This window comes from Tachypleus tridentatus, chromosome 1, assembly GCF_004210375.1.
Source record: "Tachypleus tridentatus isolate NWPU-2018 chromosome 1, ASM421037v1, whole genome shotgun sequence".
NCBI lineage: Eukaryota > Metazoa > Arthropoda > Merostomata > Xiphosura > Limulidae > Tachypleus > Tachypleus tridentatus.
In genome coordinates, this window is record NC_134825.1 from 49595521 (window position 1) to 49620647 (window position 25127).

At 34.6% G+C, this 25127-nt stretch overlaps 1 protein-coding gene across 17 annotated transcripts in view; it reads right to left on the reverse strand.

Moving 5' to 3' along the window:
- LOC143248053 (chromodomain Y-like protein) overlaps positions 1 to 25127 on the reverse strand; it is a 43830-nt gene that overhangs the window by 18405 nt on the left and 298 nt on the right. For 3 of the 17 annotated variants that reach the window (XR_013026803.1, XM_076496542.1, XM_076496551.1), the window contains exons 2-3: positions 11250 to 13785; positions 420 to 652 (exon numbers count right to left, since the gene is read on the reverse strand). Coding sequence is in view for 3 of the 17 variants with exons in the window: in XM_076496542.1 (XP_076352657.1) it covers positions 420 to 652; positions 11250 to 11607 (591 nt within the window). In the remaining 14 variants the exon portion in view is untranslated. Of the gene's footprint in view, positions 1 to 419; positions 653 to 11249; positions 13786 to 18133; positions 18499 to 19748; positions 19881 to 21214; positions 21278 to 22158; positions 22484 to 22505; positions 24359 to 25127 lie in introns of those variants that run through there. The other 14 variants (XR_013026807.1, XM_076496545.1, XR_013026796.1 and 11 more) reach the window with 13 other exon arrangements.

The following is a 25127-nucleotide window of genomic DNA, read 5'->3' on the forward strand; positions in this document are numbered from 1 at the left end:
TAAAAATTAATAGAATCCCATTATAACTAGATTTCTTCCATCAGAAGCATAATTAAATTGCTAATACATAGTCCTATCAGTGTAAAAGACATAGTCAGGAAACCTGTTGAAAATACCAATAAGCACCTTGGTAATATCCAGTACCTCATACTCATTTTAGCCTATTTCTTCAAAATAAAAATAACTCTCATCATTTTGTTTAACTGCTCCTGTGGAAGACTTTAACAGTTTCAAAAGCAACTTCAGTTTCTTGCAACTGTTTGTGATACTGAAAGTCATCTGGAAAGTTGAGATGTGTGCTAACAACATGAATGATTAACTGAGTGGCTGTCTAGTGATTTCTCTCATGTTTTTATATCACATTTTAAACATTTGTAAACTTGTGAATGAATGGTAAGCTCATTAGGCTTAAAACTTACCTCAATATTCAAGGAATTTTTTCGAATAGTGTTTGGCACAAGAATGATTTGAATATAGTTATAGTGCTTCTTCACAGCAATCTCTCTATATCTAAAGGCACATTCGCTCTGTCTTTTACTTAGTCGAAGACAGTCTTCTTCCAAGGCTTTTTTTCTTTTTGAAAACCTTTTCACTTCAATAGAGTCTATAATAGATTTGTGAACTTCCTGGAGCATGGAAGCAACAGGTTTACCTGGTAAAAAGCAAAGCAAATAAAAACTGTAAGAATTCTATGTTAAAATTAATTTTTTTAGCTCATTCTGTGTTATATGAATTCTAGACAAGAATTTATGGACTGTTAAGAAAAAATTAACATTTACATACATATACATACATACATACATTATATATATATCACTTGAAGGAAAACACACAGTAAACATGATGCTGCTTTACAATATAGATAAGCAATTAGTGTAGTTTGCTAAACCATTAAAATGCTGGACTCATTAATCTATTACATTCAACTAATCAATTATTCTTACACGAGTGTTTCTCCATCAAACCTTTAAATTACACAATTATACACATAGACTTCACCAAGAAGAAAAATATTCCAGTAGTTTCTTATATTTCTGATAGTCTTAAATCCTATTACACAGGATTAACTTTGCATTTTCCTGGTATTGTTGGTCATCAAATATTCACCAGCAGAAATTTCAATAGTCTTGAGTCTTGCAAGTCACAATATTCACAATGGCTGACACAAAATTATACAAACTTGTTTCTTATAACCAAACTCTGCTTGTTTATTTAATTTTCCTATAGCTGATTAATTTACTGGAGAAAGGAGAACTTTTTACTAAACCTTCAGGTCTCAAAATCAATCATTTCTTTCAGAAATTCAAATATTTTTATGGCTCATTTTCCAAGCATGTATGCACACCCTTATACCACCAGAAACAACACATATATTGTAAGTTTCCAGGAACTGAGGACAATATACATTTACACAATGAAATATTTTCTTTAATACTTAGTCATTGCCTAAAGCAGTAATACAATTATCAATTCAGTTTCATAAATACTTTAATAAAAGTTAAAATTTTTCTTCCCTGCAAATGTATTTCCAATAGGTATTCACTGCTTCACACAGAATAGTTTGATCCCTTGCACACCTGTCTGTAAGATTTGCATGCCACTAGTCTTGAGCTAGCTCTCACTTAAAATTCATGTGAAAAACATGAATTGCAATACTAGCCCTCTATCAAGAGGAAGGTGAAATAACCTCCTTGTGAAGTAACTCCCATTACGCACTTGGACTCGACATAACTTCATTCTTACAAAAGCAAGAAGAAAGTGCACCTGAAGAGGAGAGGACAGGTGAGAATTTTTCAGAAGTATGTTTTCAAGTAAGGAAAAAGTTAAATTTCAAGATGATATTTCACCTTCAAACAAAATCTAGAATTTCACTTTGAAATGGTGAAGAGGGGAGTGCAAAAATTAAACCTTGGTGAGTTTCCATCAAACAGCATGTGAAGAGAAAGGCCATGGAGTATTACACCCATGACAAGGGCTTCATAGATGCACATTCATGGTAACCACATCTCATCTTGACCCCATTATACTCTTTGTTCAGAAGGAAGATAGAGAATGGCAAAATAGACCCAAGTGTCATAGGAATGGGTGAAAATTTTTGAATGCCAAATTTAATATCTGCAAAGAAGTGGTTGGTAAGCCAAGAAGTGTAATGTGGTTAGGGCACCATCAAGAGTACTATGTCTTATTTTGATCCAATTGGACAGATACAGTGAGGGTGATGAATCTTTCTTGCTGCAAGAGGAGGCCACATCAGCTGTCTGATGAGGTGACCCACTCTACACAAACAGTGCTACCACCAACCTACTTCCAAACATGTTGAGCTGTAGTCAATCAGTGAAGTACTCTCTAAAATACACCACTCTAGCAGCTAGGAATTGGTACATGGTGAGGGTCTCCTGTGCTCCACTTGAAGAAAGGATGGATAACTTGTATTCTAGAGACTAGAAGAAGTGCTCAGATTCCCAGGATATATATGCTGGAAAAGCCTTTTAGAAGGCAATGATGACTGTAAAACCCTATTCAGAAAAGCCAGCAAAAAGAAATGGACTGTCACTTCTTTGGTGCCAGCTTCTTCCACGATAGTCAATGGAATGATATGGTCAGGTTCAGGCAGTTTAGTAAGCTTAATAACACAAGGATACCTCTAGTTGTCTTCCAAAATACCCTATCTTGACAGGAAACACTGGTAGTGTCAAGGCAGATTTTGGTAAATAAGCATATCCTGGGAGGCAAAACAAACCACCTAGTAGGATCCTACAAAAAGTAAGATAATGATAAAAAAGAAAATGTCTATCCTTCTCATAGACAGTGTTTAGACTGAAAAATAGTGATGAAGGAAAATGAAATCTTGGAGAAGATGGAACCAGATTATGTAGATTCAACCTTATGCTAATCTGAACGATTTTATCAATAGTCGACAAAAATGAGATGCAAGAAATTGAGAAAGGTGATGAATCTGAGATAACAAAATGTGAAAAAGTTTACAAGCATCAATATCAAAGGAAGAATACCCCAAGTGGAAGAATTAATAGATCTATCCAGTAAGGGTAGGAGGTGATAGGACCCAAGCAGAAACAAATGAGGACTGTTCCTTTGTATTGGTTCATTTTGGGTTTAAGTTGTTGTACTCTATCTCACGAATCAAAAAATAACGAAACCATATACTGCTGCATACCATATATTCCCGACATCAACAGAAAAATAATCAACATTTCGCAAAAACTAGTAAAAAAATATGACATTCCAGTTAATACCAAATTTATTCAAAAACCAGGCACAAAACTGAGGTCTATACTATGTAAAAACTACACTGACAAACACCACACCAACATTATTTATAAAATACAATGTGATAACTGCCACGACTTCTATATTGGAGAAACAAGTAGAAAAATGGAAACCAGATTCAAAGAACATAAAAAGTCACCTTCACACGTTTTCAAACACTGCAAATCAAATAAACACAACATAACCACAGAAAACACTCAAATACTAAATAAAGAAACAAACATAAACAAACGCAAAATTAAAGAAGCCTTCTTATACAACAACTTAAATCCAAAATGAGGACTGGAACTCAAAGAAAATGAAGAGACATTCATACCAAAGAACACTGCACAGTCTAAACTGGACACAGAAGATGATCAAGGTCCAAATAAGCGCTAAGATTGGAGATCAAATGGAGAAGGAAAAGTATATAAAAACTTGTTGTAAAATCTTCTTTTATCAATACAAAAGGAAAAAAACCAAAAAAAACAACTGAACTTCCATAGCAGTATTACCAGCATAGATATTTACATCATGTAATCAGATTTAAAAATAAACATAGTACATTCAAGATTAAGATTAGTCACCATTACTCTAATGTTAGGAGTATGAGCAACAAAACAAATGAATTCAAGGCTCTAGTTGAAATGAAAGAATATGACAGAATAGAAATTACCAAAACTTAGTGAGACTTTAAATAATACTTATATTAAAAAATTATTTGAAAATTTCATGTTTTAAGTTATTTAATAACATAAGGTAATGTTTAGGGACTACAAAGGACCTATTGTTCCATCTTGGCTGAAACATTCTCCAAGATAAATTAAAATTACTAACTAAATCAAATTTTAAAAAAAATCTTGTAGCAAGGTATGTGATGGCTCTTTATGTTTCTTATATAAGAACTAATTTTCAATACACTGACCAAGATTGTATGGGGATGTTTCTTTCACATCAAATATCAGAGTTGACTGATTGATTGATTTAGTGTTTTATGACACAAAGCAGCAAGGATATCTGCGCCAAACATCCGGTAAAAAGGTAAAAATAAATTAAATGTAGTAAAATACAGAAAAGGAAATGAAGGTAAAACAAAATATCAATGAAAAACAGAAAAAGCATAAAACCAATGTTGACACCTAGTTTACAATGGTAAGAGAGAAAGCAGAGTAAAAGAAGTTGTAAAGTACTTACTCTAGCAAAATGGTAATGATCATAACCCACCAGGAAGACTAACAGGTAAGTTCAAGAACCACTGTCAGTCACCTGAAGTTGGCCTTTCCAGTCCTGGTTCCGGGTTATGTGTCGTTATGGCCAGTACCAAAGGGTAAAGTAATAAAAGTTTAAAAGACATGCAGCAAAATTGGAATAATAACTTGCCAGGATGACTAATGGATAGTTCAAACAGCAGCATTAGTCACCTGAAGTTGGCCTTTCCAGTCCTGGTGTCGAGTTATTTAATGTCATGGACAATTTCCAATGTCAAATCGAACTAGAGAGATTGAGACTCTTAAAAGGGAACCACAATTAAAAAGGTGTAATGAATAAATATCCAACACTTAAATGAGATTAAAAAGATTAATGGCCATTAAAAAACTAAAAACTTTATCAAGGTGGACAGTATCACCATCACCAATAACAGTCTAATGTTACAGATAAACCCTGAGAAAAACATGTTTAAAATATTGCCGTCGTTGAGAATTGTAACGATGGCAAGAAAGTAAAATGTGGCTGATAGTGATTTGAGTGTTACACAAACTACACACTGGTGCATCAGTTCCAGATAAAAGAAAATGATGAGTTAAAAAACTGTGACCAATGCGTAGTCTAGTTAGAATAACATCCTCCTTCCGAACCTTACGGAAGCTTGATGGCCAAGGCCCAATATAGGGTTTTATTTGACAAAGCTTGTTGTCGTGTTGCTCACTCCAAGTGGACTGCTAGCTGGCACGGAGCCGAGCCTTGAATACAAGACCATAGTCCATGTACGGAATAGGCACAGTGGTGATAGTGCTGGAGCAGATAGACTTAGCTTCCGTGTCTGGAAGCTTGTTCCCGTGAATACCAACATGCCCTGGTATCAAGAAAAACTGGATAGAAGTAGCAGTTAATGAGAAATGGGCCAGTCAGTTTTGAATATCAGCAAGAACAGGGTGTGAGCCAACGTGTAGTGATTCCAGGGCCAGTATAGAATTAAGTGAGTCAGTATAAATAGTGTAGTTGGAGTATTGCTCAGCTTCAATATGATCCAGGGCAAGAGATATGGCATACAGTTCAGCAGTGAACACAGAAGCTGTAGAGGGGATTCTACGCGCAACCACCGAACTGCAGCAAACCATAGCAGAGCCCACTGAAGTACCTGATTTGGAACCATCTGTATAAATGGGAACGGAATGATTGTTTGAAAGATGTTCATTAAATAAATGACAGTACTTCCAATCTGGAGTAACTGCCTTTTTCAGATGACTGAAAGAAAAGTCACATCTGGGGGCTGTAATAAGCCATGGTGGGATGGGCTGACCTGTGGAATCTGCAATGTTATCCAAGGACAGACCCAAGTCATCCAATTGTGCTTGGATGCGAAGGCCAAACAAAGCAATGGCAGATCGTCTGTTCTAAAAATGTACAGCCCACTGAGGAAGGAAAACACATCCCCAGGTGGGATGCTTTGGTAAGGAACGAAGTTTCGAAGAATATAGTAAAGATAGTTGCAAACGGCGAAGGTGCAGAGAAGGTTCATAAGATTCAACATATAAGCTTTGAACTGCAGAGGTGCAAAAAGCCCCACTGCAGAATCGAAGTCCTTGGTGATAAATGGGGTTTAGCATCTTTAAGGCCGAGGATCTGGTAGAACCATAGACCATTGATCCATAGTCGAATTTTGATTAAATAAGAGCACGATATACCTTTAACATAGAACATCGATCTGCTCCCCAACTGGTAGTAGAGAGGACATGGAGGATGTTCAGTGCTCTTGTGCATTTGACCCATAGCTGCTTCAAGTGTGGTATAAAGGTCAGCTTACAGTCAAAAATAAGCCCCAAGAACTTGGTCTCAGGGACCACTGGCAGTGAAACTTCACCAATATGAAGTTCAGGATCAGGGTGAATACCCCATTGGCAGCAAAAGTGCATGCAAACAGTTTTAGAGAGAGAAAAAAATTAAAGCCGTTCGCCATAGTCCAGTTCAGTACACGATTGAGGGCAGTTTGTAGTTGCTGCTCAATATATCTCATGCTTGACAACTGACATGAGATGTGAAAGTCGTCGACATACAGCCCATTCGCAATAGTGAGAGGGAGTTGTTCAGTGATAGTATGTATCTTTATACTGAAAAGTGTGACACTCAAAACACAGCCCTGAGGGACCCCAAGTTCCTGTACAAAAGAACAGGAAAGTGTCAAACCCACATGAACTTGGAATCTCCTGTCCATTAAAAACATTTTATTAAACATGGGTAAATGGCCACATAACCCATATGTATGGAGATCTCGCAAAACGCCATACCTCCATGTTGTCTTAAGCCTTCTCAATGTCAAAGAATATTGATACAAGATGTTGGCATTTGAGAAAGGCTTCTCTGATTGATGTTTCAAGTCAAATTAGGTGGTCTGTGGTGGAGTGCTGTCATCGGAACCCACACTGGGTGGGCGAAAGGGGGTTGTTTGATTCGAGGAACCAAATAAGAAGAGCATTAACCATCCTTTCTAAGGTCTTACAGAGACAGCTCGTCAAAGCAATTGGACGGTAGTTTGAAGGAATCTGGGGATCTTTCCCTGGCTTAGAGAAAGGTAAAATATAGCCTGGCGCCAGGCATCAGGAAAAACATTCTCCTGTCAGATCCGGTTAAAGACAATTAGAAGGACATCAAGAGAAGCAAAAGATAGATGGCGCAGTATATCATAGTGTACATCATCAGGTCCAACAGATGTACTGCCAGACCGATGAAGGGCCATTTTCAGTTCCACCAGTGTAAAGGGACAATTATAGTCAAATAGACAGTCAGTTCGAAAGGAAAGAGGTGAACGCTCTGCCCAAGTCTTGATGGCCAAGAAGGTGGAGGAACAAGCAGAAGTGCTAGATACCTGGCCAAAGCTTTCACCAAGAGTATCGGCAATGCTCCAGACATCAGCTACCTCTTGGCCATCAGAGAATAAGATCGAGAGGGGGACAGAATTGTAGTGCCCACTGACCTTTCGAATCCTGTCCCATATGACCTTGGAACTGGTGGTAGAAGATATGCTAGTTGTGAACTTAATCCAAGATTCCTTCTGACTTTGACGTCTTACCCACCTAGCATGTGCACGGGCCCGTTGGAAAGTGACACGGTTCGAAAGTGTAGGATATCTACGAAAAGTATCCCAGGCCCGCTTTTGAGCCTTCCCTGCTAAGTGGCAAGCAGGATTCCACCACGGACGAGGATATTGTGGAAAACATGTCGAGGTTGTAGGAATACACTGAGCAGCTGTTTGTATAATACAGCCAGTTACCGCTGCCACACAGTTGTCTATTGATGGCTGATTCACGATGGCAGGATCAAGTTCTGTGAGAGCAGTGAAAGTGGACCAGTCTGCCTGATCCAGCTTCCACCGGGGCACGAGGGTAGGGTGGCATCGACCACGACCAGTCTCTCTCAAAAGTATAGGAAAATGATCATTGCCTCGTGGATAATTGTCAACCCTCTATGAAAAATGGGAGAATAATGAAGGGGAACAAACTGAGAGATCAATAGTGGTAAAGGACTGACTAGGTGCATGAAAATAAGTGGAAGAACCAGTATTGAAAAGAGAAAGACTGTGATCAGAGAGCATACGCTCTACAGAGCGACCCCTCCCATCAATAACAACACTTCCGATGAGGGGATGATGTCCATTAAAGTCCCCCAGGAGTAGAAAGGGAGACGGCAACTGTTCAATGAGAGCATCAAGGTCTGATTGATCATATGTCTCTCCAGGAGACAGGTGAAGAGAACAAACAGTGGTGGTTTGACCCAAGGAAACGCGGATGGCTACGGCCTCCAAGGGTGTGTTGAGTGACAAAGACAGGGTGGGCACACACTGATCACCCAATAGTGCCACCCCCTCCATGTACTCATCCATCACACAGCCTGTCATTTCTGTACAGAGAAAATTGCCAAATGGTGACTGTATCAGCAGGTTTTAGAAATGTTTCTTGTAAGGAAAGACATACAGGATGGTAGGAAGCAATCAGTGTTTTGATATCATCCAGATTAGAATGTAAACCTCGACAGTTCCATTGTATCAAGGTGGCCATTTTAATGACGGGTAGGCGAAGTGGCTGGAGAACCCTTCTGTTTACAACCACGTCTTTTTTCCTTACTATCCTTAGTCGGAGGAGGTCTATCAACCTCCATGGATCCTGCCCTGGGTCGATTGGGCAGGTCTTTGTTAGTGGAAGGGGATTCCAGTGACTGAGGAAGCAAACGAATGATTGTTTTGCCTCTTGGGGTGGGAGAAAAAGATGTATCAGAAGAAATGCCTGTATTTGAAACTGAAGGATGTGAATCTTGAGGTTTGGTGGAATGTATGGGAGGAACAGAGATGGGTGTGGAAGTCGATTCATCAACCTTTTAACCATGGAGGTCAAAAGGCTTTACATTTGTTTTGAAAACGATTCTCTTGGATGCACAGAGAGATCTGTCTGCACTCCCACTGTAGTTGTGGAACGAAGTGCAGCAGAATATGTCCGAGATGGAGTGGCGGGCAACAATTTCCGAGCCTCAGGATAACTAATGTTATGAGTCGTTTTCAAACGCTGCACCTCTTTTTCCTCCAACCATTTTGGGCAAGAACGAAAGGAGGAAGGGTGAGAACCATTGCAGGTCCATGTCACATTCATAGGCATCGTGGTCCTTGCCACTGCAACGAGCATATGTCAGGGAACCACGACATGATATCTTTGAGTGGCCTAATCTCCAACACTGGAAACATCGGAGAGGGTTTGGAATGTATGGCCATACCCTGCAAATTAGATAACCTGCCTTGATGGTGGCAGGTGCACGTGATGATGTAAATGTCAAAACAAGGGTATTTGTTGGCAGTGTAACTCCATCTTTGCGAGTGGAGATGCGCCTCACTGCAGAAACTCCTTGAGTGGAGAGACCAGCGAGAATCTCTGACTTGGGGACATTATTCAAATCCCTCTCAACTCCTCATGATGAATTATAGGTAGCATGAGGGGTAACCTCAATAGGTATATCCCCAATTGTCATTGAATGCAAGAGGAGTTCACTGTGGTGGGTTGTGGATGTTTCAACTAATATGTCTCCAGATCAAAGCTTCTTTACTGACTTTGGAGAGCCAGCAAGACCCTCTGGTCCCTTCTGAATAAAAAAGGGGGACAATTGCTCTAAAGGTTTTTCTGAAAGAGAATGTAATATAAGAAAATGAGGTTTGTGTGTTACAGATGTTGAAGATTGCTGCTCAGTCTTCAAGACATGGTCGCTTACCTACTGACTGTTTTTTCACTATTTTATTTAAATTTTTTGAAGGAGGATCCATAGGAAAAAAGAAAAATTTTGGTACCCACTGACCCCACCCACCATGGAGCCCTACGAGGGGACGCACTACAATGTCATGCAAAGACAATGCAGCAACGCCAGGATTTCGTGAGCACTATACCCAAACACCAGCATCAGGCACAATGTCCACAACACCCGTTGAGAACTTCCAACACTGGTACTTGGTTGACTCTAGCCCAAGTGGACCAGCCGACTGACCCAAGGGGGGCCACCCAAAGGCTGCCCGTCTACAGGAATTCAAGGCCCAAGTGGTGTGTTAGGGTTGGAACCCTCAACCACCAGGATCTTCTCCTCCCCTTCATGGGTTGCCACGCATGGCAAACTCGTGGGTGGATGTTTAGATCCCAGAGAAGGTAACCAGACAGAACAGAACCTTCCCTAAGAGGTCCCATCACCACATACAGAAATCCACATCGAAGGGTCAAATTTCAGAGAAGAAACAATATCAGATGCCATTATAGATTTATTATTAACCATTATGATTGCAAGAGTTGAAGCAGTAAAACATTTGGAGAAGATTTATCACTGCAGAATTATATTTCATACACTGCAAAATGTTAAGATAAAAAGAAATGAGATTTTATCTCCTAATTTCCAGAAAATAAGAAAAATAAATTTTAAAGGCCATGAGACAAACTTATCAGTAATGAATTGATGTTGGACAGCTTTAGAAAATTTTAAAAAATAAATTAATTTGGGTTCAAGATAGACTTGTTCCTGTAAAGAGGAAAAAAATAAAAAGGAAGATCAAACTCAGTTGGCTTAATAATGGCACGAAAGTCAAAATCTGAGTTAAGTGCTGCAAGTTTTAAATTTTTAAACTGACAGATAGTTGGGAAGGTTTAAAGAACTATAGAAAAGCTACAGAACTGGTTTAAAAAAAAGTCCTGAAATTCATAAGAGCTTATCAAAAACAGCTGGTTGAATATGTTAAAATCACATTTTTTTTAAATTGTTGTTAAAAATTAAAGTTACCAAGCTTCTAAGTAATGTTTTACACAAACCTTACATTTTAAATTTGAAATATTAGCACGTTACTATAAAAAGATTGAAACTAAAATAAGGATTAATTTGAATTAGTTGACTAAGTTATTAAGGTTTAGATAAACTAGCTAAGGAAATCTTTTTTTCCCTAAAAATGCAGAAAATTTTTTTGCTAAGAGGAGTACCTACAAAAGTTACAAAGTTAAGTTACAATTACAGTTTCATTATGAAGCAGATTTTTTTTTCTAAGAGAAATTTTTGCAACAATTAATTTGCATTTAACAGGTAAATGTATAAAGAAAAAGTTACATGTGAAAATTTGAATGACAGTTTTGACAATGTGAATAATCATCTGTCTCATGTAGGTTCTAATATAAATGTTCTTTTTTATGTACATGAATACTACTTATCTGAAAGAACTATAATATTATGGAACTAATACACATAAATCGCATTACCTTGAGGTAAAGCATGCTGCTGCTCAAGCAATTCACTGAATTCCTCACTTCCGTCCTCATGAACAAACAATTCAGTTGAATTCAGAGGATGAAGGGCAACTCTCAATAGAGATCCTTTTTGCTTTGCTGCTTCTCTCAGGGTAAACGAGTTTGCTCTTTTGTGCTTCAACACAGAAGACTCTGATACAATTTTTAAATGTTTTGGATTAATGTAATTATTTTCTGGCTTAGCAGAAGAGAACTTTTTAAAATGTTTTGTGCCACTGTTATTTTCAAGATTCAAAGAAGATACTTTAAGATACTCAGGGATACTGTCATCATTTTCAAATATCAATGGGATTTTCTTAAAACATTTCATATTTGTATTTTTATTTTTAAGTTTTACTGACTTAGTTCTTAAATAGTTGTGAATGGAAACATCTTTGTCACTTGAATGACTATTTAAATTGTTTTGTAATTCATAATTTGGGTATTATGACATGTTTTGCCTTTTTTCTTCGTTATGGTTTTAAATGATTTACATAAACTTTCATTCATTCTGTTTGCCATTTTCTTCTTATTGTCTTTGATAACTTTTTTTTTATCATACTTTTGTAAATTATTCTTATGAGACAATTCTTTTACACCTGTTTTTCCAGGATCTTTAGAAACTGACATGAACTTTGATTTTTTTACAGTTTCCAAACTATGACTTTCTTTGGGCTCTACTTTATATGCATTACATTTTCTAACTTCTTTTTTCTTATTAACTACCAATTTATTTTTTCTGGATCTTTCATTAGGTGATACAAGTTTCACAGAATTAGGTACATCTTTGTATTTCAAGGACTTCACAAGTTTTTCATAAGAAACTTTACAAGTGCGAAAATCCCTGCAAAACTGCTTATTACTTTTATTTTTCAAAATTTGCTGCTGCTTCGAAGATCTATCAGTACTTCGACTCATGTTTTGTCTTGATGGTTGAACCCGTCTCAATAATGAGTCTTTGGACACAGAATGCTTATAATTCATTTTTGGATCTGTAAATGACTGTTTCTCTGACCTACGAATGATACTGTCTTTCATGATAAGTCCTTCAGGGCTCCAATCTTGAGCCCAAGGAATCTCTCGAAGTGACTCGTAGAGTTTTTCGATCTCACTTCCTTTGGTTCGTTTCCGAACAGATTTAAGATCTGTAAGATGACACACATCAGAACACACAGATAAGCTATCATCTAATAAAAAAGAGCTTTCAGACTCACTCTCTGCATGGTGTTGAATAGAAGGGGATGAAGACACAGCTGTGCAGTCATCCTCAATTAAAGAAGCTGTATGACAGCTAGATATTTGATCATTTGAATTTTTCCTATGTAAACTCATTGAAAACTCTTTCTCAGATTCTTTTCCAATATGTGAGAAAGAATGTTTATATGTTATGCTACCTTTTTCTGATGCTAATTTTTTCTGAATCTTAGATACTACTCCTGCTAATAACACATCACCATTTACTAAATTGGCAACAACCGTACTACCTTTTGACGAAGATAAAATGTCTTTTTTTGAGCTAATATTTGCTGAATCAGCTCCAGTTGCACATACATGTAATTCATTTAGATCACAATCCATTTTTTCTTCTTTCACACAAATATTAGAAGAAACACCAGGTTCATTAATAGAAGTTTGTGTTTCAGAATCACTGTTGTTTTCACTTTTAAGGTTACTTTTGCTAGATGTCTTTTCATATATTTTAGAAGATGGTATCAGAAAATTCTGACAAGTTTTTTCAGAAGCACGTACTATATACAAGTTATTTTCATTGGTAATTGTATTTATAGCTAAACAATTTGAATTTTCAACATTTTTAGAATTACATAAGTTAAGTTTCTGAGCTTTCTTCCCCGTACAAACTCTACATGTGTGATCAGATACACGTGAGGTTATTTTATACTTTGAATCTGTGCTACACATCTTATCAGATAATGCAATACTCTCTGATCTGCTTAGAATCTGTGTTTCTTGAACACCACACAAGCAGACAGGTTCAGATGTATTCCTTTTACATTTCCTATTTTCTTTTATCACTGAATAGGGATGATCATTCTGGACAATTTCGAATGAACTATCATCAGTATTATTACAAATATCAACATTTTGTGATTTACTTTTTGGCAGTTTTTGACTACTCTCAACCATAGAGTTCTCATCTGCTAAATTTGAAGAAAAAACACATTCCTTTTCATCACAATCTTCTGGCATATTCACATCCTCACTATCTAAGCTCTCCATCTGTGCAAGTAAGCCCCGAAATTCTTCTGCTTCTTTCATATCATCAGTAACTTCTCTTATAAGCACCTCTATTTCATCATCAACTTTAATTACCGTCTTCTTTGGAGATGTAAAAACTTTGGATGACATGCCCTGTTGACTCCTTTTTCTTGTTTTCATGACAATCCTTCAGAGGCATGTACACAATCAAATGAATGAATTACATACACATACAAGTTAAACTTCATTCTGTTGCTCTTTTATAATCCAGGGCATACGAAGGATAAATATGCTGAAAAAAAGAAAACATTCTTAACTTTATAACTTAGATAATACTAACTGGAATTCAAAAACAAAACTTGATTTCAAAATAAGAAGCACTTTTTGAAAACACAAAAATAGCTGACTTTGCCCATGGACATGTACTTAAATTTCATTAAGCATGAGAATAACCGTAATTCTCCTTAACTCTCAAGAGAAATTAGAAAAGTTTTATGACAGTATTTCATCTGGATAAAAAAAATTAAAATTCTTCTTGTTTTTCCACTAGCAGACAAGTTCCTTCCACTAAATTTATTTGTTTATTCTGTTACCCAAACCAGTTTCTTAGATATAATTATGATTTGTAAAATTCAATCGATTACAAGTTCTGGAAGTCTAAATGGAGACTTGTTCTGAGATTTTCCCTATTCGTAAACGGTTATTAGAATGATTTACTGAAGTTATAATATTCCTGTATCATAAACATATACTGCTGTCCCCATATGCATATTTTTATTTATGAATGTCATAAACCTTCTGCTCCCCCACTATAGGAATCAAGTGATTTTAATGTGTCTCTCATCATCATGCATCACCTCTCCACTAATAGGAGCATAGTACACTCTCATGAAGCATATGACACCCTCTATGCACCTCTACAGAACTATTACTTTGCATTCTGGCAGAAAACAGTAGTACCAAATGTGTGTAGAAAAGAAGTGTGAGAAGTCTGACAAAGGGAAGTACTTATTGGAAATATATTTCCAGCACAGGAAAATTATAACTTTTAATACGGTACTTCCCTCCGCTCACAAGATTAGCTACGATCCCACACTGATTAGGAGGAGGGACTGGTGCAAGGGAAAAACACATGTACCCCAAAAGCATCTGAAGGATACCTCCATAGATGAGAGTTAGATCTGAAGAGGTAAGCCACACCACTTCTGAGCCAGGTATACTCTTTGCCCACATGCAGAGTGTGCAAGATGTCAGGACAGAAAATGAAAGGAGCACATCCGAGTGGGAGAAAATGTGGTAGGAAAGTAATCCTAACCATAAAAAGATATTGTAATTCAATCTCACAATGAGAAAAGTGAGTAAAGAAGGATACACCCCTGAATGTAGAGTGACTAGGGCATGATGGAGGATGCAAAAGGGTAGGATGAGGTTCATACTGTCTTCACCTCAAACCAACAAACTGAGGAATTGAGAATCACTCCAATTCCAAGGAGTTACACAAGGATTAGCTCTGAGGTATTAATCTGGAAATTTGATATCTAACCAAAAACAAAGAAGCAATGCAAGGAAGGAATGAAACAAAGATGACAAAAAAACCAATACAGAGAGAGAAAAGAGGAGATATCTCCTGACAAACCCCATAGGTAAACAGAACCACAAATAAAGGGAAACAAGATACATTAAAGGTATGACCAACAATAATGGAAGGGGGACAAAAACCAGAAGAAATCTGCATGAAGTTAAACTAAGGTAAAATTGAAAGCCCAGAGAAAGTAGAGCTTGTAAGTACTCAAGTGCAAAAGAAATAAACGATACAGCACAAATCACAGGAAGGTCATGTCAGATATGTCAGAATATGTGTAAAGGAGGTCTATCAGATACTAGAGAAATGAATTCCATGATAAGACTGATTTTATCCTGTATTGGTTCACCATTAGATGACCAGTGAATGCTGATATGGTACCAATCACATTAATTTTTAAATTACTGATAAGAAGGATAGATTATAAACTAAATGAAATGAATGGTAATATTATATAAAGTAGAGATAAAATGAAAGTAACTGTAAAAGAAACAAAACAAATTACTCAACATATTAAAATGGGGAAGAAAACAGTGCTTGGAATGAATCCTGAATGTATGATGTAGTGGTGAAGAAAAACTGAAACTGAAGTTGATGTTAACTCATCAATAAAGCCAGTGGTTAAATTGATAAAGTACAGTAACGAAGGCAAATCAAATAAGATGGTGAACAGAATTAACAAAGAAATCAAAACTAGAACTACAGCAAAATTGAAAAGAATGAAAACTAGTTTAGCCTAATTGAACAGTCCATGACAAAGAATAACTTAAGAATGAAAAAAATTAAACTGAATAATAAACAGGCAATATAATGGGAAAAAAGCTATGTATATCTTGATTCAAGGGTTTTGCCCAAACCAGGTGAAGAAAAAGATTATTAAAAAATGAAATAGAAATGATATAAAAGTAAGGAAATAACATAGTTAAACTAATGGAGAACATACCCTATTAAGCCTAATCAAATTGGATAAAAAAAAAAACAATGAAAGCTAATTATGAATCATAATGTAGATTAGTAATAACTAAAGTACACAAGTTTTATTAATATTAACATATGTAATTATTTAAATGCCATAACAGATAAGACATTTTACAGTTTTATCTGTCCATAGTCAGTGCACTTTATGGCAAATGGTGGACCATGAAGCACTAGGGAAGGTCTGACAAAAGTTCAGACAGAAGACCATTAAACTCCCAACAAAATAAGACAGAAACCATCCATTGAGGAAATTGAAAGAAAGCCATTATAAATGAGTACAAATAACATAGAATCTCCATATTGGGACTGGAAACTAAATAATGGAAATGAAGAATCAAAAACTTGAAATCCAGTGATGGAAAAAGGCTGTCAAGATCTCAGTCTGCCTGAACAAGTTTGGCATTAACAGAAGGAATAATTGTTTAGAACCAAAGAAAGAAGTTAACCTTTTTTATGTTCAATCTCCTGGAGGATAAACACTGATAAAAACCCATGGCAGATCATCCAAACATATGGCCTGTGAGATAGTGATAGTCATTGATATGACTACTGAAGTGATAACATTAGCTTTGGAATGCAACTGGAATAAGCTGGGATAAATGAAGGCAAATTTCAAACTCCAGATAACAAATGAAGAAGACTTTGTAAGTATAATAAGTATGAACTTGAAACAGTAAAGAATAATAAAAAAATGTCCAAATATATGTGCTGCCAGACAAGAAGTGATACTTCAGTAGAGACATAGAGGGATTCACATTACGTGAATGTACTATGCTACTAACTGGTGAATAGATGGCACATGACAATTTACATGAAATGAACATTGAAATCACTTAATTCCAATAGAGGAGAACAGAAGGCTTATGCAATGCATAACTAAAAAGTATGCATATAGGTAGCAACAATGAACAAGAATAGCTAATCTTGTGAAAAGAGTGCATGTGTGTTTTCTTAGAGCAAAGCCACATCAGACTATCTGCTGTGTTCACTGAATCAAACCCCTGATTTTAGTGTTGTATCTCCATAGACTTACCACTGTACCAGTGAGGGATGTCTTGTTAGAAGAAAGGAGTACTGTATCAGAATGAGATTGCATATACCATTTTAAAAGATCTACCAAAACTTTAAATAAAAGTTTTAACATGATGTAAACTTTTATCATAATTTAATGGTTAATTTTCAAAGGTTGATGGCCAGAATAAAATTCTTTATGATAGATGGATTGCAAGTGGGATATATTACAACATGGTTTATTTTTGTTGAAAAGAAGCAATTTTAAAAACTCGCAAAATTTGTCAGTTGAAAGAACATAAACACTTAACTTAAAACTTTAACCATTATTATCCAAAAGTTATAATAAAATAAAAAAAGCAGGGTAAAAGAAGGTATATCCAAGATAACCATAACACAAAATAAAATGTTGCCCTACATATCTTAGGTAGTTGGAACTAATGCAAACTACATAAACTACATACAATATCCCATATATTTAATATTGTTATACAGAAAAAATTTTACTATAAAACAAGATTGTACTTAGTTACCCAAAACTTAAATACATTTACTCTTTCTCTACAAACTCAGTAAATATACACGAGTTCATCTACATGTATGCACACGTTAACTATTTGCAATGTAACTTTTGATATAGCATGTGTATCTGCACAAAATTTACAAGTTTTTTGTATAAAAAAAAGTCTGATTTTTAATGAAATATTTTAATAAAAGATTTATTTGTGAAAATAGATTCTGTTTCTTTACTAGTCTGAATGCAAAGAGATTTCATGTTGTGATTAAAAAATTGTTCTTTGCCCCAGTAATCTCAAATATTATTTGCATAATCTCTAAAACCTCCTAAATATATTTCAAATGTTTGTTTTCATTAAGACTTTATATTTTTATGTTATTTTCTATACTCTTAATTATATGGGGTCTCACTTCATCAACCTTGTAAACATAATAAAAAATCAGGAAATAAATATAAATTATGCTTTTTTCATGCTAGAATAACTTATAACATGAAAATACAAATGTTTAGTCTAAGTAGCTTAAGTCTCAGTGTTATAAATATTGTACTGACCTTCCTGTCATGCCTAGCTAACATTACATAACTTGCATTGATGCTGTACTCCTTCACTCATGTGACATACCAAATAATATAAAACTAATCTTTAGTCTTACCTGTCTTGGCTGTGTTTTGTAATTTACAATCACATTTCAATTATTATACATTACATATGTATACAGATTATTACTATTTAGAAATAAGTTATTAAACTTATTTTTTTTTAAATACAGAACAATAAATCAAGAAGTAAAGCAAACTATTATCTTGAGCTCGATTGCTGCTAAACATAGGTTGTTGTTATATAAGGAACCATTTCCAAGAATGGGAAGAAGTGAATCTGGACCACTGTGTTTGGTTCTGTACCTAATCCATATCTCCTAGCAAAATCAAAAGATACAAGGTTCTTATTTTATATTCCAGCTTGTTAATATTAATAATTTGGGTTCCTAACTTGTATGTAACTATAGACCTAGTATTTTGACATCACAAACATCTAATTTTACACAGTGCTGCATTCAACATATCATGTGACTCCCTAACATCTATATTTAGATGTCTTTTTTAAATATTTACTTTTAAATTACAAAATTAACTCATATATAATATCAAAATTTGAACTTAATTCCAAACTTATTGACTTAAATTCATAAAATAGTTCAATAAAATTTTGAATGCAAGTCAACAAATGCAATAACATAGCAAAAGGGTTAACTAGGTTGCCTTTATACAAAGAACTCTTCAGACAGGAAAACCGTATTCTGAAACAATGCTATGCATAATCAATTAAATCCAAACTCTCAAATACTCTTCTATATGACAATAGATTCTAAGTTCTTGGTTACTATGAAAGTCAACCTAAAATATAAAATGTTTCATGGATTTTCTTTTAAAAGAGAAAAAAAGGATTGAATTGGCTATATTTCAATAATCTATTTTCCCACTATTGACATTTTTCATGAGTAGCAATTAAAGACAGTAATGCTGCAAAATTATCTTTCAAGGCTTAAACAATTGTTTTCAAAGTAAGAAGTCTTAATTTAATTGCTCCAAGATGTTTTTTTTTCAAAACATACAAAATTTACGGAAAATTCTCTCCATTTTTAAGAAAAAAGTTTTTTCTAAAACATCTCTTGTTCTTCAGCAATAAAAATAATTTCAAAGTTTAGCCACTTATTATTCCCCTCATAAGTGCAATAATTTTAAAATCTTTCAAAATGTTAGTACTGTCCTTGAATATTTTTTCATTAAAAGAAATAAAAATAAAACCTAAAATGAATAATACAAGACAAATCTCTTTTTAATTTTAAGTTAAAAGACTTCCAACAACAGTACACTTCACTTTATTTATTTCAATAATATCCAATAACATTTTATAATCTATGTTGGTATTTTTTTTATTCCTTAACTTCCCTAGTCATTTATTAATGAATGATATATATATATATATTGAAGTAACTGATTTTGAGAAGAATACATTACCTTTCAACTATCTTTGTTAAATTAATAAAAAGGAGATTAACTTAAATTTTTATAGCAATTAATATTAACTTCCAATAAGAGTAAAATACCAACTTAGAGTGAAACTAAAACAAATCAACTGATACTTAATATACTTGGTTAAATATACTTTTATTGTGCTGCATCTTATAAAGATCAGAATGCACTGCTTAATCAGTTAGTTATCCTCACTGTTAATATTGTTGGTTGTAATCGCATTAATATCTCGAGGTCTGGCCAGCTCGGGTGATTTAGGTTGGTCCTAGATACACATATAAAGTGAACAATGTAAAATAACATCTATAATAAGGGTATAATAATAAAAATAAAATTAGAGATACTAAAAAGTCAAACCAATGCTTTTAACAAAAGATATAGACAACTAATTTAGTATACTTTACTTAAAAAACACACAATAAAATAAAATAAATTTTATTTAAACAACAGCTTGAATTTTCTTCAACTCTCCCTAACTACATCTTGTGACAACTGGAAGCCTATTAAACAACTCTGTCAGTGTAACTTTCTAGAAGTATGACATCCAGAATAAAGTATTGTGAGACATTACTGTTTAGACAATATAAAACTGTAGAAATTTATTAACACTATATCCAAAATTGAATAATTATGGAGATAAAAAATAATTAATATATTAAAATAATACCTGAAATGTACAGTAAACAGTCAGAATATTGGTTCTGTATTTAAAACATGACTCTTAATCTAATACAAAGAAAACAATATGCTAACAATACTATGAAGTGTGTCTAATGCAACTACAAGGTTTTAACTACATTATTTGAAACTCATAAAATATAAAACTGTAGAAATTTATTAACACTATATCCAAAATTGAATAATTATGGAGATAAAAAATAATTAATAGATTAAAATAATACCTGAAATGTACAGTAAATAGTCAGAATATTGGTTCTGTATTTAAAACATGACTCTTAATCTAATACAAAGAAAACAATATGCTAACAATACTATGAAGTGTGTCTAATGCAACTACAAGGTTTTAACTACATTATTTGAAACTCATAAATTATGGTAGGAAGCATTAACTATGATATGAGAAGAAAACAATGCTCTAAGTGTGGTCTAATCAATGATCTATACAATGAAACTATAACCTTTTCAGACTAGTATTCAATATTTCTTTAGATACAATCAAAAATTACCATTTGCCCTACCACTAGAAACAATACACTGCTTGGATGGCTTAACACACTAATAAACCATTACACCAAAATTCCTTTATTTCATGACACTACTAAAGTTATTCTCATCCAAGTTATAATTTAAATTATGGTATTTCACATGCATTATCTTGCATTTATTATAAGTGAAACCAACTTCCCATTTATTTGCCCAACTTCCTAAATAATCTAGACCCTTTTGTAAATCAGCAACATCACTTTCACAGCTAGCAACACCCAAGACCTTAATATCATCTGCAAATTTAAGTAATTTATTGACTACTCATCTCTGTCCCTGACATAAATCAAACAAAGCAAAGATCCTAATACTGAGCACTCAGACACTTCACTTATAACATTAATTTAGTTTGAACCAACTCCATTTGTTACAAACCTCTGCTTTCTTCCATTCAGTCACTCTTCTCTTCTATCCAATTTGCTAACTTATCTCCTACATCTATAAAAATAATTATTTTTAGAGTCTTTATGTAGCACCTCCCCAACTACTTTTCAAAAATCCAGATACACCAAATGTACACTGCTACCTTAATCTACCCAAGCAGTAACTTTTGCAAAAAATGTCAACAGATTTGTAAGGCAAGATTTTACCTCAGTGGAAACATGTTGGCCATCCAATAATACTCAAAATTTTGATAAATAGCTTTGCAAAGCATCTTTTATCAGTCTTTCCAAAAATTTTCACACAAATGATGTATGACTAATAGACCTATGATTACTGCAACAAGTTTTATCTTCCTTGAAAGAAGTGGCATTAGCTAACTTAAAATTCTCTGATGACTTCCCACTCTTCAAGAACTTACAAAAAATTAGTAACAAGTGGCCAACATATCAAATCCTTAGCCTCCTTCAAAACCCATGGGAAAAAAATTCAAATTTTACATACAGAGCTGCCACTTCCTCTTGTTTTAGTACTTTATCCTTACTAAATAGCCTGTAATGCAGTATTTTATAGAAATTCTTGTCATCAAAATTATCTACACTTAACATGTTTCAGTTATTCCCATTATATCAGAATCCTCTATTTCCAACACTTCTACCATTACAATATTAAAAATTAAGCCTACTCTTAAAACTACTTCTATATTATTTTCCTCTCCTAAACTTTTCTCTGCCTCATATTTCTTTAGCATTTAGCTTATCTTCACCCTCACAACCGTCTAGTCCTATTTTTAAAACTTCCCTTACAACTGAATTAATAGCTCTAACAAACAAGTCAGCCCCTACCCTATTTAGTAAACCATCCAATCCAAAAAGCCCTTTCCTTTCATTGAACTAATCCCAGAAGTCCAATAAGCCAGTCTGCTCATCTTTACCTACCAGCATTTAATCCAGGGGTCAGCAATCTGTGGCTCTTTAAGGAGTTGTGCAGTTCTCTCAGGCTATTTGCTGTATCCACTGAGGGAAAATGAACCCCTGATTTTAGCACTGTAAATTCATTAAGGTATATTGCAGCTCCCAAAGTATTTTGGTCTTAAATTTAAAAAAAAACAAGATTATTCTTCTTTGAGAGGTTGCCAACCCGTGATTTAGCCCTAGAAACCTACTTATAACTTTAATCCCACAATTAATTCTGGACAGTGTCTCTGTAAAACGTACCTTTGGGTCTTTTTCTTTAAATGTCTTTATCAACTCCTTATAATTATTGATTAGCTCCTTTGACCTACCTTTTTCCTCAGATCATTAGTCCCTCCATGCACAATAAAAACTGCATCTCCTGCTCTGTCAGTTACATTGTCCCCCTAGGTAACATAACCTAGGGTTAGCATGCGTCCCAGTTTGGCCAGAACAGTCCAGTTTAAGGGGTCTGTCCCGGGGTCCCATCCGGTTTACTAATTTGTCCCAGTTGAAACTGAATTGTCTTGGAATGTCCCGGTTTTTGATGAAAAGGCATACACTCCAAAAAAAATAAATGGAAAATGTTACAATCTGCATAGAGTCCTGACTTGATGTTGACAAAAAATAATTTTTAAGTTTTCATTTTATTAGTTGATGGGTAGAGGGAGCCATAGTGTTGTAGCATGCAAATTTTCAAAGGTATTGCATTAGACAAAATTCACAGACATCTGATACGGTACCTGTACAAGTATAATGATTAAACAGTGGGCTGCTGTTTGGGTATGCATGTAACAGCAGCATATGCAAAGTGCTCTTTGAGCAAGTGTTTGTACTTTGCAGTTGCTTTATTTATTCTATTAGTCATACAGTACATGGTGAATTATTTTCGTTCTTTTATTTTAGAAATTATTTCTAGTCGTAATGTCCCAAAGCTGGTAAAAGAAAGTGCACATTCAACAGTGAATTGCAAAAAGAATATCCATTCTTGTAAAACGTTTGTGGTAAGGAGGACAGGGTCAAATGTTTTCAGTGTTCATCTGAGTTCTCTGTTTCACATGGTGGCCACTCAAACAAAAGACCATTTAAAAAGTGCTAAACATGCTAAACTCAGTGTGCTAGAGGAAGGAGGAGGATGCCAAGTAGACTTGATTAGGAAGAAATTTACCAGTTTTTATGATTGCTGCCTGTCTTATATTGAGTTGTGGGAAAACAGCTTTGGTGGTGTGGAATACTTTGTTTGGATAAAAAAGTGTTTTTGTGTGGCCTGACATAGAAGCGGCTGCTGAAAAAATTAATGAAATGCTTAGAAATGCTGCAATCAATGTTGATGGTATGTTTGATGAAGTTGTTTTTGCTAAACCCTTCTGGTCATCAAAATGTGATGAGAGGAAAGCAAAAGAAATAGGTTGTGAAGAAAAATGGATAGAACTTTTCAACCACTTCAAAGATCAAGTATTTCTGTACCTAATATCAGGAAAGTTATGGAGTACAGTTTTTGTTTACCAGGCACTTCTGTCCCTGTTGAAAGAGTATTTTCAGTGATGAATAGCATTTGGTCTCAAGAAAGAGGTCTAATAAATGAATCAACAATAAAAGGACTGTTGCACTGTAAACTCAGTACTGACTTAAGTTGCAGAGAGTTCTTTGAAAAAATAAAAATTAAAAGATTTTCTGAAGAAAGTTCGTTCAAGTAAAAAATATGAATGGTTACAGAAAAAAAAAGGGTTCAGTGAAAAATTAACGAAATTTTATGTTCCTTGCCTTGTTGAATTTAAATAAATGTTAGAGATATAAACTACCAGTATTCCTTTTTTTGTGGCAGCATTAAAGCTTAAGGTAAGTTAGATTATGAAAGCACTTCTCTATTATACCAGTGCCAGTACCTATGCTAAAAATTAAAAACTGTCCCAGTTTGAGGCTTGGAAATTATGGTAAGCCTACATAACCTAATTATTTTCTGCAGATTTACCCCCTCAGACCATCCTATCCACAATTCCTTGTCAAGGAATCATCTACAATTATAACTTTATCATCTGCATTCTTCTCCAACCCTTCTGTTTTCTTTCCCTCCAACAGTCCCAATATGCATACACCAAGGACTGAAATCTACTACTTAAAAGAATAAGCTCATCACAACTACATCCACTACTTTTAACCACTTTTCTGTCTATTGTTTCTACATTAATTAAACTCGTCTTGAAATCCTGCCACCACAATTATTTTCTGTCTATTGTTTCTACATTACTTAGGATAGCCACCAAATTATCCTCGAATCTACAGTCTTTACATACAAATTGCACATTTTCACTAGTAGCTACTTTAAAATACACAGCAGTCCAGAGTTTCCAAATACAACCCACTCATTGAACTTATTGCAAACTTATGCCCAATAGTAGTCTTAGCTATTTTTTTTAGCAAAGTAAATAGCCAAAATTAACGGAACTAAGTTAATAATAATAATATAGTATCATACTATATACAAAACTTATATATCAAAAGTATTGACCATACCCAATAATAGCTTAACCTAACAGGAACTTCAGAAAACCAATAGTGGTAAATATACTGAAGTGATTCACTAAAACTCAATTTCTAATGGAATTAAAAATGTTTGTTAAGTGTCTAAAATAATATATGCCACCAATTACCCTCTCTCACTGTAATTCTTTGAAGATAAACAATGATTAATTATATGATAATATTTATCACATTTAAACCTTTGCAGTTTGTACATCATCCTATCCCTCAAGACTGTGCTTACTGTAGACCACTTAATAAATTTCATTGCATCAGGTTATGGTATTATATATATTCTAGATAGTACCATATTTTATCTATATAATATTAATAAAATTTAAGATAGTTCCCAATACTAATCCTAAGAGAACAACGTCAAACATGCTGCTTTTAACGTTAACAGTTAAGCCTAACAAGTAACATAAAATACAACA